At 47.6% G+C, this 17,852-nt stretch overlaps 1 protein-coding gene across 3 annotated transcripts; it reads right to left on the bottom strand.

Annotated features, from left to right (window-relative positions):
- Positions 1-1,158: 1,158 nt before the first annotated feature.
- On the bottom strand, positions 1,159-17,177 carry LOC114628870 (phenazine biosynthesis-like domain-containing protein 1). 3 transcript variants are annotated; one of them, XM_028776834.1, is made up of 10 exons: positions 16,899-17,171; positions 15,928-16,066; positions 11,053-11,152; positions 10,303-10,401; positions 9,590-9,699; positions 9,448-9,477; positions 6,689-6,777; positions 6,130-6,308; positions 3,457-3,519; positions 1,159-2,485 (listed from the first exon to the last, which is right to left on the bottom strand). In XM_028776834.1, exons 2-10 carry the CDS (start codon positions 16,009-16,011, stop codon positions 2,373-2,375), a joined length of 867 nt encoding a protein of 288 aa, XP_028632667.1. In that variant the 5' UTR covers positions 16,012-16,066; positions 16,899-17,171; the 3' UTR covers positions 1,159-2,372. The 3 variants fall into 3 exon arrangements, with proteins under 3 accessions (XP_028632667.1, XP_028632669.1, XP_028632670.1); XM_028776836.1 differs by lacking the exon at positions 16,899-17,171 and adding an exon at positions 16,165-16,242; XM_028776837.1 differs by lacking the exons at positions 1,159-2,485; positions 3,457-3,519 and adding an exon at positions 5,306-5,906 and having other exon boundaries at positions 16,899-17,177.
- Positions 17,178-17,852: the final 675 nt, after the last annotated feature.

Raw genomic sequence — 17,852 nt, 5'->3', positions numbered from 1 at the left:
TTCTGCATATGGTTTGCATGTTTAATTAGTGATCCTTCTGTGTCTACAATTAGCACCGTGAAGATTAATAAAAGAACTCCTTTAAAGCTCCATTTAGCTAGCAGAAGTGCACAACCAGGTATAATTAATTCATCATGAATAAATCATGGCTGATTAACTAATCTGTTTGTTACTAACACGTTACCCGGCAGCTCCCACCTGAGCACAGCTAATTTTCCTAAGCCAGACCACGCTGGAAGCTGACACTGAACCAACTCCCGGAAAGTGCACTTTTAAGCAGCGGGTATATTGGTGCAGTCAGGGAGCTTCTGAGTTTAGATGCCATTGAGCCGCAGAGGTGACTGTCAAGGGAGCGATGGAAATGGCGGATACATCTGGAAGCCCCAGTGCAGGGTGGGTCTCACACTAACCCATCGCCTAGAGAGCTTGTTAAAACTCAAAGTACTGGCCCCAGACCGCAGAGCTCCAGACACAGGTGATCTGGAATAGGGCCCGTGATTTTGCTTTTCTAGCAAGTTCCCACCTGGTGCTGATGCTGACGGTGGGGATAGCTCTCAGGGAGTCCCTTCCCCTTTCTCTTGTGATAGGGATGACCTACAATTTCTGGGATTCCCAAATCCTTTCTATAGATTCTTTACAGGTTTGGTGTGGTTTTTGGCATCTGAAATGGGGGTCTCAGGAAGCCCGTGCTGACTTCAAATTCATTGACTGGATATCTGCAACCGGCCTTAAAATTCGGATCCTCCTGCCTCTGCCTCACTAGTGCTGGGCTTACAGGTGTGTACCGCCGCGCCTGATGAAATTCAACGGTGGTGAATTTCCACAGTCCTCACTCTCACCTTCCACCTTCTTTGAGGCTGAGTCTCTCTAGGTGTTTGCCACTGTGCTATATATGCCGAGCTAGTAGGCCTGTGAGTTTTGAGGTGGGGGGGGGGAGGATGGAGGAATAGGGGTGGGTGTGACGGGGATTCTTTCATCTTGACAAATGAATACTGAGATTCCAGCCACTTATCACTATGTCCAGCTTTTACGTGGATTACAGAGATCCACTGGCAAGGGATCATCAGACCATCTCCCAGCCCACCTAATACATCCTTTCTTCTATTTATTTTCTGAGTTTCTCCTAAGTTTTAGTGCATAAAAAAAGTGCAAAAAAAATGAAGAAAATTACTTTTATTACATTAATTTGTTCATTTTGGGTATGGATGTATAGGTGTGGGTGTGGGCATGCTATAGCACCTATGTGTACATAGGTCAGAGGACAACATGTAGGAACTGGTTCTCTGCTTCTATGGTGTGGGTCCCGGGATTCGAACTCAGACTGTCGACCTTGACAGCAAGCATTTCAGCCAGTCAGCAAGCCCCCAACACTGAAATTACATTGTCCCCCCAAGACGAACTGTTTCATTCTGCTGTCCTCACAGCCCATACAAACTCATGTAGCCCATGTCATAGTCTCTGACAATTTTCAATCTACCCGTCTTTCTTAATATTACTACATCTGGAGATGGTTTCCTGCATGTTGCTCAGGACCATACCCTGAGCCAAACAACTGCCATCTTCAGGAGTTCAGCCGTGCCCACTTGTCAAAGATCATCTGAGCTGGGCCTGGTGACTGTTTACACCTCCTCACAGAGAGATGGGAGACCACAGGGCCTCACCTGAGAATCCAGCCATTCCCTACCACCAGTGGTATGCAACTCTGCCCTAATTGCACATGGCCTCACAAGAGGCTGGAGGACATAGGCCAGCAAAGATGAGGGGAGCGGGGCTCCATCTGTGCCCCTAAAGGAAAGTCAGCATCACTGCTGCATAAAAGCCCTTCTGGTGCCACATTTTAGAAGAGTGCACCCACACCGCTGTAAGGAAGCCTTCACTTATTCTCTGTAAGTAAGCCTGATAACTCATTGGTGCCCTGGGGGAACTTTGGTAGCCGTGTAGCTTGGTTTGTCTTTGGAACCTCGGGGCCAGGGAGGAAATGTTTTTGGCAACACAACATTTCTACACAGCTATTTATTCTTCGAAAAGGCTGTGAAATACCCTAAGGTACCCACACCTGACTTGAAACGCATCATCTGGCTCCTTACAAATGCATCTCTCACTTTGATTGGCAGTCATAATCAAAAGAAGGGGCAGCCTCCGTGTCTGCTGTGGGCACTGAAGATGCACACACAGGCAGGGGCCAGAGACCGCCATCAGGAAAGGATTCTGGAGACACTGCCGCACCTCCATCAGATGTCTTCCCTTGTCTGTTCTTCACAAGAGGACTGATCCAAGCTCTGTGCATTTGCTGTTTGGTTGGGTTGGGTTGGGTTCTTGCTACAGAGAAGACACCGTGTAGAGCAGCGGCCGCAAGCCCAGCATAAGCATCTCTAAGCGGTCAGCGTGCCCTCCAAGACAATAGCAGCGCCGCCCTTCAGGTCAACTCGCCCATCAGGTCGCAGAGAAATGTCCAGCTCCCCTCCTCGGCGGGAACACTGAAAGGCTAAAGAGAACACAACCTGGTGCCAATCAAGAGCATTTCCCCTGGGATTAACCACCCAGTGCAGGATTGACTGTAACAAACCCAGGACTCCTCCCAAGCCGGTTTTCAGGATAAACCCCTCCACCGGTCCATGGCCCCTCCCACCTCCACCCCATTCTCCTGCAGCCCCAGCGGTCCACACGCAGTTGCGCACACACCTTCCTGGGCTTCTGAGAAGGCCCCCAACTTCAGCTCTGATATGAATAGAGGGAGTTTGTTTCCTCATAGTATATTAAAGCAGCTGTATGTACCAGGCCACAAAAGAGAAGACACAGCCCTAGTCTTCCAGGGGTTCAGAAAGTCATTATACTCACCCAGGAGAGAGAAAAGGAATTGTCCCTCTCAAAAGTTACATAGTAAGCTAATTATACTCTTCGATTATTTACTAAGCACTTATATCTGTGTTTGGGGAGGCAGGGATGAAAAGAGTTGGGGGTGGGGAGTCATTGAAGGGGAGATGTTACAGGGAAATTTCACATGAGTAATAATATCTTAGTACTTTTTTGTTTTGGTTTGCATTTTTTCAAGACAGGGTTTCACTGTGTAGCTCTGGTTGTCCTGGATCACATTCTGTAGATCAAGGTGGCCAAGAACTCAGAAATCAGCCTGTCTCTGCCTCTGAGTGCTGGGATTAAAGATGTGAGCCACCACCACCCATCTTGTATTATATTTTTAAGGAGCTAGTAGATATGAGAATAGATATAAGCCTAAAATGAGGCAAATAAGAAATTTGAGCTGGGTATAGTATTGCACAATCCCAGCCCCCAGAAGGTATATGCAAATTTGAGGTCAGCCTGGTCTACATAGCAAAACCTAGTCCCAAGAAGTTAAGGGATGAGGCTATGACTCTATGGTCGAACATTTGCAAAGCCTTGAATTTAATACCCAAGCATCCAAGGAGAGAGGGGTTGGGGGAGGAGGACTCATCCTACCTCGCATCTCTTTCTTCCCGAGCTGCTGGGACCAGTAACTGCTGAGAACAGTGTGTGCAGATCCTGAAAAGACAGAGAAACTCTAAGAACAAGCAAAGAAAATGGAAGTGATGTGTCCCTAATTGTGTATGTGATAAATCACTTAGCCAGTTTGACTAAACCTTAGATGATCTAATCCTTTGTCAGCTAGTAGGCCACAGCAGAGTGTGGAGTAAGGAAGTGAACATGGGAGTTTATGAATGGATTCTCTCAAAACCCCTGAACTTTTTCACAGAGGTTTTTTGAGGCGTATTTTAAGAGTTTATAAGGAAGGAGAAGGAGGAGAAAGAAAAGAAAACTGTAACTTTATTTATAACTTGCTGAAAATTCTTTAGGTGATTGTTTTAAAAACACTCTTTTCTCATCCACCAGACAAGCTTACTGAGTGTTATCGGGTATCTAAGTATGGTACCCAACATTTTGATTTTCCCAAGACTGGGTGCTAAAAGCTCATGTCCCAGAATCCCTCAATCCCACTCCACCCTAGCCAATCCAAAGACCTTAGCCATCTAGAAAACATTAAACATAAAAAAACGCACCGCTCTTTCATCCAATGATGGACTGCAGTGTGGAAGTGCAAGCTGAACAGACCCTGTCCTTTCCAGCTTGCTTTTGGTCATGGTGTTTCATCACAGCAACAGAAACCCTAACTACGGTCCCCAGGGAGAGACTCGGTGGGTTTCATGGATGCTGTGCATTTCCCTGAGTCCTAAGCAGTACTTTGCTGAGCTTCCCGCTCACGTGTTTTGTCTTCTCAGAGAACTCAGTGACGATCCCAGAGCCATCTCAGCTCCTAGTAGTTGGAGCTTCTGCCCAGTCTCCTTAAGCCCTGAACTCCATTTTCCCCAGAAGTCCCCTGCATCAAGCATTCCCACCCTCGGCTTCACAGACCACTGTTCTCAGAACAGAAGTAGAGGGAGTGACATCCCTGCCCATCTTTGATGTCTTTCCCCTGCTTCCAGCTGGTACAAGGTCTGCAAATGTTGGCTTAGGGCTCTGGGTGTGGTGTAAAATATAAAGGTCTGTGGATGTAGCTCCACAGTGGAGTGCTTGCCTAGCAAGCAAGGTGGCCCTTGGTCCTTTCCCCAGAACAAGGAGAGGGAGGAGGAGGAGGAGGAAGAAGAGAGGGAAGAAGAGGGGGAGGAGGAGGAGGAGGAGAAAGGGGGGGAAGAGGAGGAGGAGGGGGAGGAGGAGGAGAGGGAAGAGGGGGAAGAGGAGGGGAGGAGGAAGAGGGGGAGGAGGAGGAAGAGGAGGAGGAAGAGGCAGACACTGAGCGTAGTTAATGCTTATTGGGCGTTTACCATGTACCAGACACTGTATTTTGTCGTGAACATGTGCTGTGATGACCTAACCCGCTGAGGTATTGTTCACATCACAGAGAGGAGGAACTGAGACTTTTAGGGGTTGTCACCTGTCCAGGTGAAAGGGACTAGGAAGGTGGGGCTGTCAGTCACCAGGTTTCAACTGCAATGCCTCCACTATTATTATTATTATTATTATTATTATTATTATCATTTACTTTTATATTATTTATTTATTCTCTCATACATTACATTCCAATCACAGGTTCCCCTCTCTCCCCTCCCCCACAACTACCTCCCGTCTCCTCCAGATCTACGTCTGTTTCCCTTTAGAAAACAGCAGGCCTCTCAAGGAGATCACCCAAACATGGCATAACAAATTACAGAACGACTAGGCACAAACCCTCAAGGCTGGATGAGGCAACCCAGCTGGAGGAAAAGGGTCCCAAGAACAGATGAAAGAGTCTGAGACAGCCCCAACCCCCCCCCCCCCGTTTGGACTGGCATAAGAACACCAAGCTACACAGCCGTAACACATACAGAGGACCTAGCTCAGACCCAGACAAGCTCCCTGATTGTTGCTTGAGTCTCTGTGAGCCCCTAGGAGCCCTGGTTAGCTGGCTCTGTAGTTAGCTGGCTCTGTGGGCTGGGTTCTCATGGTGTCCTCGAACACTCTGGCTCTACAATCCTTCCTCTTCCTCTTTAAGGACCTTTCCACAGAAGATTTCAGTTAAGGGCGAGAGGGAGAGAAAGACAGAAAACCAAAGGCAGCCCAAGCTGCAGGGCACAACAGCATGACAGCACTGTAACCCCAGCACTTGGAAGGTAGAGGCAGGAACAGCAGGGGGCCAAAGGCATCCTTGCTTAGGTGCCAAGTCAGAGACTAACCCAGGATACATGGAACCCTCTTTCAGAGAACCAATAGTGAGGATTTGAAATGTCAGAGGAAGGCCATTTGCTTTAGTTTCTTTCCTGTTGCTGGGATAAAATACCGGGACAAGAAACAACGTGAGGAGGGAGGGGTTTACTCTAGCTCCCCGGTCAAGGTGCAGGCCTTCATGGTTGGGAAGATGGCAGGAACGTGAAGCAGCTGCTCACACCACATCCACCCTGGAAGAGAGTAGTGAATGCAGCTGCTGCTTGGCCCCTCTCTCCATTTACTCAGGGAATAGCCCGCAGTTAAGACAGGCCTTCCCACTTGAGTTAACATAATCAAGAGAAGTCCTCAGAGTCCTGCCCAGAGGCCCAGAACCATAGCACCAAGGTGTGTAGCCAGCTGTTTGTATTCCTCCTATTCCCTGATTAAATACCCCTGATCTTAAGGAAAGAGTACCTGTGACAGGGTCTTCAGCCACACCAACCCACGGCGCAAAGTATCTAGAGTAGAAGTCATACGGGGCCGTCTGCCCCCCAGACTCTCCTTTGAGGGTGAGGATGAGGCCTCTCACCTTCCCTGTCTTCTCTATTCCAGGCAGAGGCTCTGTGTTCACCTTCAGGCTCTCTAGAAAGGACCTTGAGCACAAAAGGATGGGTTAGGAATGAGCATCTCCACACCACCCACACACACACTGGGGAAGAGGCTGGACTGAGCCCAGATGGCTGAGCAGAGGGGAGGGAGAGCTGCCCTGACATCTACCCTCAGGAAAGAGTGTGGTTGGGACAAGCATGGGGGAGGGGGATGCCACTAATCCTAGCACTCTGGTGGCAGAGGATTGGCAAACTTTGAGAGTTTGAGGCTAGCCTGATCTACAGAGTCAGTTCCAGGCCAGCCTGGGCTACAGAGAAGAAGAAGAAAGAGGAAGGTGAGCCGTGCTTTGGAGACAGCACAGCCTGACCAAAGCAGAGCTGGAAGTCTGGGCACTGGCGTGTAAATGGATAAATGTGATGTTTACCTGTCATAAGAATCGCTGAGCCGGACCAGGAGTTTTCGGGTATCTGGAGAGTACCGGATGTCCTGGACTATAGTGTCACCTATGGCTGCCTGTGAAGCAGACCAAAAATGCCTCAGAGGACCAACAGGATGATTTAATGAGTGTAGGCACTTGCTGCCGAGCTTCATAACCTGAATTCAGTCACCCAAATCCAAATGCAAGTTGCCCTCTGACATCCAACCCTACACTATGGCTTGCCTAGCATGCATGGAGCACCACATAGACCAGGCAGGACCCCTGGTTCATAGTTGAGCCGGGGAGATGGCTCAGTGGGTGAAGTGCCTGCTTTGCAAGCATGAGGATCTGAGTCCCATAATCCATATTTGTAAAGCTAGGCATGTTGGGGAGACAGAGGCAGGAGGTTCCCCGGGGCTTTGCTGACTAGCTAATCCAGCCTAATCAGTGAGCTCCAGAACCATGAAAGAGCCTGCTTAAAAGGTCAGTGCTGGAGAGCTGAGTAAAATGCTTGCTGTTCAAGGATGAGGACCTGAGTTCAAATCCCCTGCACCCACATAAAAACCCAGACGTACCCACATGGACATACCTGTAAACCCTGTTGATGGGGGCTGTATCTTTTTAATCTATTCATTTATATATTTGTTTGTATATTGTGTGTATGTGTAAGTTATGTGTGTGTATTTGTGTTGTGTATAGTTGTGTGTGTATATGTGTTGTGTATGTGTGTATGCATGTGTATGTGTGTGGGCTCAAGTGTGGAGGTCAGAGGACAAGTTGTAGGAATTAGCTCTCTCCTCTTGGTACCAGGCCTAGGCTCTGGGCTGGAGAGTGATATGGTCCACTGCATGCCTTCACCTCTAAGGACTGAGATTCTTCAGTTCCCATGGCTGAGGCCCCTCTGCCTTGGTAGTGATGTCCTGTTGTGTAGCTGTTTCCTCCCAATTAAAATATTCCCTCCTGGAGAGAGGAATGAAGGTTCCTCAGACTCAAGAAGCTAAGGAAACCTAAAAAGTCCAGGAACCTCATAAAGTTACAAGGCTCGTCCCCAAGACTATAAAAGCATCAGCAGTCGATCTGGAGAGGGGACTCGTGTTGAGGTTTGGCCTGTTGCTATGTATCGTAATGCTAAACTCTCTTCCCAAAGGCCCATGAGTGACTTCTCATGTCTACCAGCTCTTACTGTGCAAACCTTGTTCCTTGATTTAAAACTATTGGTTAAATAAAATTGGCTGCAGCCAGTTACTGGAGGGATTCGAGGTAGGCGGGTTAAGAGTGACCTGGCTGGAGGAAGAGGAGGAGCTGGCCCTGAGCACATGGCCAGGAGTAACAGCAAGAATCTGGGGTACACTGCTGTGGAGGTGGACAGGTCTGCAGTCAGAAAACTGGATTTAGGGGTAACTCCCAGTAATTGTCAAAGCCAAATAAAATAACCATAGTCTGAGTCTCATTTTGTAAGGGTCCAGAAATTGCTGAAGGAAGACCCCAGACTCAGATAGCATGCAGAGACAAAGAGTGTTTATTCTGCAGGAACAACCAGCATGTGGGAGTCAACCATTCTCGAAAATGGCAACCCCAGACAAAGGCATGCAGGCCTTCTTATACAGAACTGGGAGAACTCTCTAGAAGGATTAGGTAATCTAAAATTTCATTGGTAGGTTTTTTGGGGGGCGGGAGTGGATCACAGGTGGTCAGTGGTCTGCGTTCCTATGTCATGAACGTCCATGAACTTGTGAAGGAATTTGTAAAGACAAGCAAAAAATTCCCTGCTCTCCTTGTACTTGCCTGGTCACGCCATCCCACCAGGGCTGATTTCTCCTTCCAGAGGGAATGAACAGAATCTACCCTGTCATGGCTCAAGGTGCGGAGGATAGAGTGACTAGTGCCGAATGGGAGTGAGTTCAGAATCCACCCTGTCACGGCTCAGGGTGCCGAGGATGGTGTGACTAGTGCCGAATGGGAGTGAGTTCGCTTCAAATTACTCATTACAACTGGCTACTCTTTGTTTATATGCCTCTGTGGGAAAACATGGTTTAGCCATGTGCAGCTTGTCCTTGTGATTGTACACTCTAGTCATATAACTCTTTCCTCTCTCTCTCTCTCTGTCAAGATGGGGTTTCTCTGTGTAACAGCTCTGGCTGTCCTAGAACTTACTCTGTAGACCAGGCTGGCCGTTAACTTATAGAGATCTACCTGCCTCTGCCTCCCAAGGGCTGGGATTAAAAACATGCACTCCTCCCCCAAGGTGATTCTGTCTGTCTCTCTCTCTCTCTCTCTCTCTCTCTCTCTCTCTCTCTCTCCCTCCCTCCCTCCCTCCCTCCCTCCCTCCCTCCCTCCCTCTCTCTCTCTCTCTCTCTCCCTCTCTCTCTCTCTCTCTCTTCGAGACAGGGTTTCTCTATATAGCCCTGGCTGTCCTGGAACTCACTCTGTAGACCAGGCTGGCTTCAAACTTAGAAATCCACCTGCCTCTCCTCCCAAGTGCTGGGATTAAAGGCATGTGCCACCACTGCCCAGCCCCAAGGTGATTCTTAACCCTCAGAGTATAAACTGTCTGATGCTCTGAATAAAGTTAGCTGTTACTTGATACTTCAGTATGCCTCATTTTTAGCCCCTGTACCTCCATTCCTTCATCCTCTCTCTCTCTCACAGTCTCCCAGGTTCACAATACCAATTTGAGCCATAAACAACATCACACCAGAGCTTCCTGTTCAAACATGAACAAATGACCAAGTCACACAGGCCCTAACTGGATTCTTTTCACCCACCTTTATCAACTCTTCAATTTCATGGACATCCTGGAAGGGAACAAAGATAAAGTCATTGCTGAACAGGAGAGGTGGGGGACTAAACGCAGTCTGTGACATTACTGCACATGTCATCATTCTGTGAGAGTGATGAGGAGCTAACCTGGGCGAAGGTTGGGTAGAGAGGAAAGTCCAGGACAATCCCATCTTCTGCTCTTCTGGCCTTTAGTTCCCCGCTCAGAGTGACAAAGGTCAGGGTGCTGTTCGTGTTCTCTGGACAGAGGAGGGGTCAAAGGTCAAGAAAATAAGCTCAGTAGAGGGGACTCCCCACACTGCTGGTACACAGACTCAATGCAAGGAGCCTAAGACTGAGCTATAGACCCACCCAACATTAAATGTTTTTTAAATTTATTTTAATTTCTTTTTCAAGACAAGATCTTAACTATGAAGTCCCCACTAGCCTGGAACTCCCAATGTAGGTCAGGCTGGTTTTGAACTCACAAATATCCACCTGCTTCTATCTCTGTCGTGCTGGTGATGCATACATAGAAGCCTGACATGTCTCAGAAGATCGAGGCAGGAAGTCAGGAGCACAGGGTGTTCCACAGCTACACAGAGAATCCAGGGCAAGCCTGGGCTACATAAATACCTATCTCAAAAAACATACAGGAGCCAAGGATGGTAGCACACACCTTTAATCCCAGCTCTGAAAGTAGAAGCAGAAAATCTTTACTAGAGGCTAGCCTGGTCTACAGATTGAGTTCTAAGACAGCCAAAACTGCCTATCTCAGAAAAAATATAACGAACCAATACCAAACAAACCATGTATATACACACACATGCATAGATATAAACACACAAAAAAATTCACATTACTTATTTTGTGAAACAGCACAGCTGCAGAGGCCAGCGTGGCATGGCCACACAGGGGGACTTCACTCGCTGGCGTAAACCACCTTAGTCCAAAGCGAGAACCTTCCGAGGAGGAAAAGCCAAAGAGAAGCAAATTAGACCCAGGCAGGCTTTTCAGCCTTCAGATTTTCCTAAATCTCTTTGCTGGTGTGACTAACAGCCAGCTGTGGTCAAACAACCAGTGCAGACTAGATAGACACCCACGGGCTCCCTGCAGTTAGGTCTGGAGCAGAAACTGTAGGTTCATCAACACCCTCTTAGTCCACTTGGGTTGCTGTAGAAGAACCCCACTGGTTGGGTGACCCTTCAAAAGAAATTCTCTGTTACAGACCATCATGATGGCTTGGAGGTTCAACTTCTAGGGGCTGGCTCCTGCTAAGAGCCTTCTCACTACATCAGCGCAGGGTCCGAGGCACAGCCACAAGAGGGCGCCCAACACCCGTGTCAGAGCCATCCCACTCTGGAGATCCCTAAAGCACCCTCAAAGATGGCATTTGTCGTCTCCTGTTAGACCCAGCTACCCATATGCTGCCCTGGGGACCCATTTTCCAACAACTGCGCATAGGTGGTGGGAGACACCTTAAACTATAAATTTAGACTAAACTTCACTATACCTTCTAGACGACAAGACCCACGTGTGCTGATAACACGTAAACATCTCCCTTAAACCTCCCTCAGCGCCACCCAGGAATAAATGAAAAAGCATGCATTTACTCTGTGTGAAGCTGTCAGTCGGCTGCAGTTTCCTGATGAAAGCCGTTTCCGAGAGGTTCATTTCCCTCGCAATTTGCTGATGGGCATCTTCCTGGAGTGTCTAATTAGGAACAAACAGTTGTCAAGACTTTGGAAACACAGGCCAGACTCTCTGGCATGGCAACCTCCCTTAGCGAACAAACCAGTTTACTCTCAACTTCTGAAGTTCAAGTTACGTGCGGAGGAATTTGGGGTAACTTCATAAAGACAGCTTTTCAGATTCTGTACAAGTGAAAACCTACAGCATCAGGCCAGCTTCCTATGCATGCCACTGTATTATCAAGTAAAAAAATCTCAGGCTTTTTTTTTTAAGATACATACACACACACACACACACACACACACACACACACACACACACACACATACTGTAGCTATCTTCAGACACACCAAACCAGAAGAGGGCATCAGACCCCATTACAGATGGTTATGAGCCACCATGTGGTTGCTGGGAATTGAACTCAGGACCTCTGGAAGAGCAGTCAGTACTCTTAACCACTGAGCCATTTTTCCAACCCTTTTTAATTTTTTTTTTAATTCTCTTTGTCCAACCACAGGGTTTCACAAATGCTGGCTAAGCTCTGTCATTGGGCAATGGTCATGGGCATTTATCTATTTATTTGTTTTCCTTTGTATACTAGTTATAAGATGTTCGGGTTGGTCTCCAGCTTGTAATTTTTTTATGCAGCATGGCTGGATCCTATGGAGGCATTCTCTCTCTCTCTCTCTCTCTCTCTCTCTCTCTCTCTCCCTCCCTCCCTCCCTCCCTCCCTCCCTCCCTCTTTATTTTGTCTGCATTGGTGTTTTGATTACAGTTATGTCTATGTCAGATCCCCTGGAACAGGAGTTGCAGACAGTTGTGAGCTGCCACGTGGGTGCTGGGAATAGAACCCTGGTCCTCTGGAAGAATAGACCATGCTCCTAACTGCTGAGCCATCTTCTCCAGTCCATTCAACTTATGATTCTTCTACCTCTTGAGTGGCTCGGATTGGAGGCTTGCTTTATGGTTTTTTGAGCTGGGATCTCACTGTAAGACCTGAATTGTTCTGGGACTCACTATGTAGCCCAAGCTATCCCCATATGCACTAATTCATATTCTTCTTCCTCAGTAGGTAGGCCAGGATATCCCCATATGTACTCATAACCCTCTTCCACAGTCTCCTAAGTGCTGAGATTTCAGGTGTGCGCCATCATCCCCACCTATTGTCTTTCTCAAGTTTACATTTTTATTTTTTGTGCCCTGGTGTTTTGCCTGTATGTATGTCTCAGTGAGGATGTCGGATGCCCTGGAACTGGAGTGACAGACAGTAGCAAGCTGTCAGGTGGGGGCTGAGAATTGAACCCAAGTCCATTGGAAGAACAGCCAGTTCTTTTAACCTTTTATGGGAGGGAAGCGGGGTGTGTGTGCTTGAATACCACCATGCCCATGTGGAGGTCAGAAGGGAGGCCATCCGACTTAGCAGCAAGTAGTTTTACTCAAGGGAACCATCTTAAGAGCCCCACTGTTCTTCCTTATAAAGTTAAACACACCAGTCCTTACAAAGTGTTTCCCTAGCACGGACACATGATGGCATGTCTATGCCAACCAGTTAATTTAATATTCCGGGGCTTACACACTACAGTATGCAGTGGAGGCCAGAGGACAACCTTTCAGCTCTTGACTTCCATCTGGAGTTCCAGCTCCAGGAACTGAACTCAGGTCATCATGTCTATGCAGCAAACACCGCATTGGCTGAGCCATGTTGCTGACCCTTCAAGCAGGCAGGCAAGCAAGCAAGCAAGCAAGCACACTGAGAAGGGTGGTGCTTGTCTACAGTCCCACAGCTAGGGAGATGGAGACAGAAAGGTTAGGTTAAAATTTTACTTCCAGAGCTGAAGAGATGACTCCACGGTTAACAGTGCTGCTGTTCACTCAGAGAACCCAGAAGTGTTCCCAGTACCCGTGGAAGTTGCCTCAGAATCACCTGTAGCTCCAGAGGGTCTGACTCTCTCTTCTGGTCCCCACAGCCACACTAGTGGCATAACCCACATGCACAAAAACACATGAAGGAAAAAATACAGTTGTAGCATTTTATATAAGCAGCCGAATATATTTTAATTGTTTTTTTTTTTTTAGAATTAGGGGGAGGAGTCCTTGGAGTCCAGTGTTTTCTGATGTTCATGTTCCGGAGATAAAAATGGTTTAGAGAACCGTGCAAATTTTTATTACCTGGTGAAAACAGAAAATTAAAACTCTTCAACTCTCAAGACTACTACACGGCTGCATAGAGAGAGCTTGTCCTTGTCGTGCAACCCGCCCCCACAGCTGCCAAACATGTATTTCTGATGTGGAGACAGGAGACGATGCTCACTGTGGCAGGAGTGTGGTGTGGCCAGTCACTCTTCAGCCACAGTCAGGAAGCATGGACCATCGTCTGTCTTTACTTGTTTATTAATTAAATGCATTAATTATTTATGAATTTTAAATATGTATTTAGTGAGAGAGAAGGAGGAAGGAGAGAATAGGCATAGGTACGGAGGTCAAAGGACAATTTTCTAGTGAAAGTCAAAACAGAAGGCAGGGCGCTCTTGTTTCTGCTGCCTCACTGCGCATGGTCCAGGTTGACTGGCCTGCAAGCTTCCAGATGATTCTCTGGTCTCCCGCTCCCCTATTACTGTGAGGATGCTGGGATTCCAGGCGTCTTTGATGTAGACATTGGGAATTGGACCCTGGTGAACTGATTATGTGTGGCTTCCCCACTTCACCCATCCCCGTTTTCTCCTTTCATGCAAAGATTCCCACGCGTGCAACTCTACTGTCCAACGTCCACACAGCTTGGCCCTGGAAACCTGACTGGGGAGGTGAGGGAAAGAAGAAATGGAAGAATACACGTACAGAAGATCTGAGACCCGTGGGCTGCGCTCGCTCTGACGGAGGACACCTCCTACTCAATCCGGAAGTTTCCTATGATCATCCTGTACAGCAGGGGAGGAGAGGCCAGCTAGTGTGAGCATCACAGCTCTGCAGGGAAGAGTCTAATATGTGACCAAACCAGAGGAGGAAGCAGCACTCCCCACACTCTGTCAACATCCGCACACAGACCAGGGGGAAGCTTTGCCACTCCCCTGAGCCTCACCCAAAGACCGATTTCTCCGAGCACGGTGGTCCCTGACCTGGCTCTCCTCACATCACAGGATGCCCGCTCACACAGGACTTCCTAGACTTCATCCACTGCCCACAGTGCTGTCAACACTTAGGGTGGGTCTTTCCAATTCAAGTAACCTCATCTGAGACCTCCCTCACAGAAGAAGTGTCACGAGATGTGTCACCAAGGCCACTCTAGTGCCTGTCAAGCTGATATTATAAAATGTCATAGGAAGGTCCCTGCTTCCTACTATCCAGGAAATGAGACAACATTCGCCCAGAAGGCCAAGGAATATTGAATTATTATTCTAATTATTATATTTAGCAATTATTCTAATAAAAAAAACCTCACTGGCAATCATTGTAATCTAAGAATTATATGATTTTTTTTTCATTTAAGTTCAGCTAACACATTTATGTGGGGGCCATGGCACACGTGTGATGCCAGGGGACAACTTGGCAGGAGGAGGTTGTCTTGCATCCACTATGTGGCTCCCAGGAATTGACCTCTGGTCTTCAGGCTTGGTGCCAAGGACCTTTACCTGGTAAGCCAACTGGGAGCTGCAAAAGAGCTATTTACAAAAGGAAGATTTTTGGCAAACTAACTTTCCCAGAGACTAGAGATCAACTCCTTGCTTCTCCTTAAGTGTTTGGAGGTGCCTTATTTTCTCGATCCTAAAGCGATTTTTAAGACATTTTGATGATTATTTGATGAGAGAGAATGAATGTCTGTGTGTCTGTCAATACACTTAGTGTGGAGACTTTGGAGATTAGGAGACAGAAAGAGACAGACAGACAGAGAGACAGAGACAGACAGAAAGAGACAGAGAGAGAGAGAGACAGACACAGAGACAGAGAGACAGAGACAGACAGAGAGATCCCATGTATGTTTGTGTGTGTGGATTTGTATACATGACAGTCCCCTCAGAGGTCAGAAGAGAGTGTCAGCTCTCCAGGAGCTGGAGTCACAAGCAGTTGTAAGTGTCCCACATGGGTGTCAGGAATTGGAACTTAAACCCTCTGCAAGAGCAGTAGCCAATCTTAAACAATGAGCCTTCAGCCGGGAAAGAGCACTTCTAAATGTCCAGGGAATAGAGAAGGTTAAAGCCAGGGATGACGGCATGCAGCTGTAACTGGGGCACTGAGGAGGCTAACACAGATGGAGTCTGAGGAGAGCTCTAGCTACACAGAGAGTTTCAGGCCAGACTGGGTTGCAAATCTCAACCTTGCTTCAGTCCTTCCCCAACCCCTATGAGAGAGCCCCTAAAGTAAGATTCAAAGGCTGCACTCTGGTGGCTAGAAGGAACCTGTCCCCCTACGTTTTTATGTTTATTTGCTTATTTATTTTTTATTTTGTAAGATGGGTCTCTTCACATAGCCCAGCCTGGCCTAGGACCTGCTATATATATATAGCCCAGACTGGCCTCAGACTCATGATCTCCTGCCTTCTCCTTTGGAACACCAGAGTTACAGGCATGAGCCCCCTACTCCCAGCTGCTGCCGGGTCCCCTGCCTGGGAGTCTCTGTGGGTCTGACTCTATCTACGTACAGCCATTCCTCTCCTAACCTGACGTCATGGCCATCAGCAATGTGACACAGAACACCAGGCAACGTGACGAACACGCAGGACGGTCTCACTTCTTTTACAGATGTCAAGGGCTCTACACACATCTGGACTTTCAGACATGGGCACTTGAGAATCATGTACTCACGCTCTCCAGCAGGCAGACTGCAGCAGGATTGCCCCGGAAAGCTGTCGCTGTGAACGCATCTGCTATAAAGATCGGGAGCTTCATTTTCCTCGCTGGCTGTCCAGGAGCTCCCCGGCCTGCTGCAAGCCCGCTTCACTTCCTGTTGTTGAAAAAAAAAAGTTAAAGTTTTACTGATGCACACATGCAGTTCATGGTTCCCAGACTGAAAGCCTGATATGATTGTGCTGATATGATTACCTTTAGAGATGTTAATCCTCTAACATTTTTTAGTTGTATTGAATGACCTTTGACCTCTGCAGAGTATCTCAGTGCTGGCCATGTAAGCACTTGCTTGGCACAAACAAAGCCCCAGATCTATTTCCCCACTGGCCCTTAAACAGGGCACGATGTCAAACATCTGTGATCCCTGCAGAGTGAAGCATCGGCAGGAGGAACAGAAAGGCTCACAGCCATCCACTGCTACACAGGGAGTTCCAGGCCAACCTGGGATACACGAGACCCCGTCTCAAAGCAGTAAGAATTTACCAACTTACACAGTCTATGAATGTTTACTGTGTTTATTAATCTGACAGGTAGAAAGGAATCACTGAGTTTTCATCAGCAGGAAACATCACATCATCTTCTTCTTAATTTTTTTTTTTTTCTAAACACAGGGTCTTAGTATGCCACCTTCATTAGACTGGATCTTTTTTTTTTTTTTTAAACTTTATTTATTTATTATAAGTACACTGTAGCTGTCTTCAGACACCCCACAAGAGGGCATCAGATCTCATTGCAGATGGTTGTGAGCCACCATGTGGTTGCTGGGATTTGAACTCATGACCTCTGGAAGAACAGTCAGTGCTCTTAACCACTGAGCCATCTCACCAGCCCTAGACTGGATCTTAAGGCTGGCCTTGAACTCAGAGATCTGGCTGCCTCTTCCTCCCCGGTCCTGGGATTAAAGTCTTGTGCCACCACAACCAGCTTACCTTTTCTCCTTTCGAATTCACATAGCTGCTAGCAGAGCCCCTGGCACACAATATCTATGAAAATGATTTAAGAAGTAATTACTGGGTGCACGTCCAGCTGGAGCGTGGAGGACGAACAGGAGGGTTTGTTGTCGAGTGTCATCTGTCAAGACGCTGTTCCATCAACCGCAGAGTTGTTTTTTTCTCACCACTTGTTTCAGGTGGTTTATGGGATTGTTTAGAGATTTCATTGTAAATCTCGATTGTTCTATCAGATAGCACGAGTCAGCACAGAGAAGAACAAAGCCCCTATTCTGACATGCGGTTTCCTTTTGCACCGCTGGAAGGGAGCCCAGGCCACCCACGTGACTGGCAAATGTTCTAGCTAATCTTGTTTACCTGTTATGTGGGACCGGGATCTCGCCACGTTGACCTTGTTGACCTTGTCCTCTCTGTGGAACCTACACAAGCCCCCAGCCTGCAGTCCTCTTCCCTCAGCCTCCTGAAAAGCTGGAATTACAGGCTTCTGTCCCCATACCCGGCCGTGGTCTCACAAGCACAATATGGACGCTTGTGAGCCAGGCTAGTGGCACAGGAGTCTGGAGACTGCAACAGGAGAGCAGCCATGAGTTCAAGGCCAGCCTCGGGACATGTAAAAGTAACTTTTATTCACCTGTTGTAATTGTCATCTCTGAGGCTTACTGCCCACGTCTGCTAACCTAGGCCTAGTCCTGGAAGCTTCTAGCCTCCGTACAATGTAATCTAGGCCTAGAATGTTTTCACCCTCTGAGACTTGCTTCTGAATAAGTTCACACTTTTCTTGTTCTTCCTGAATTCTAGCTGGCTGGTTCCACTCAGCTGTTCTGGCTCAAACTCCTCTCCCACCTGACTGATTCAGTCTGACTTCTTTCTCAAGTCTCTGATTTTTTTTTTTCTCCTTTTGGTGTCAAACTAACTCTGTTTTAATCTTCTGGC

Source organism: Grammomys surdaster, unplaced genomic scaffold, assembly GCF_004785775.1.
Source record: "Grammomys surdaster isolate TR1022 unplaced genomic scaffold, NIH_TR_1.0 273, whole genome shotgun sequence".
Lineage (NCBI taxonomy): Eukaryota > Metazoa > Chordata > Mammalia > Rodentia > Muridae > Grammomys > Grammomys surdaster.
This window is presented reverse-complemented; position numbering and strand designations above follow the sequence as displayed.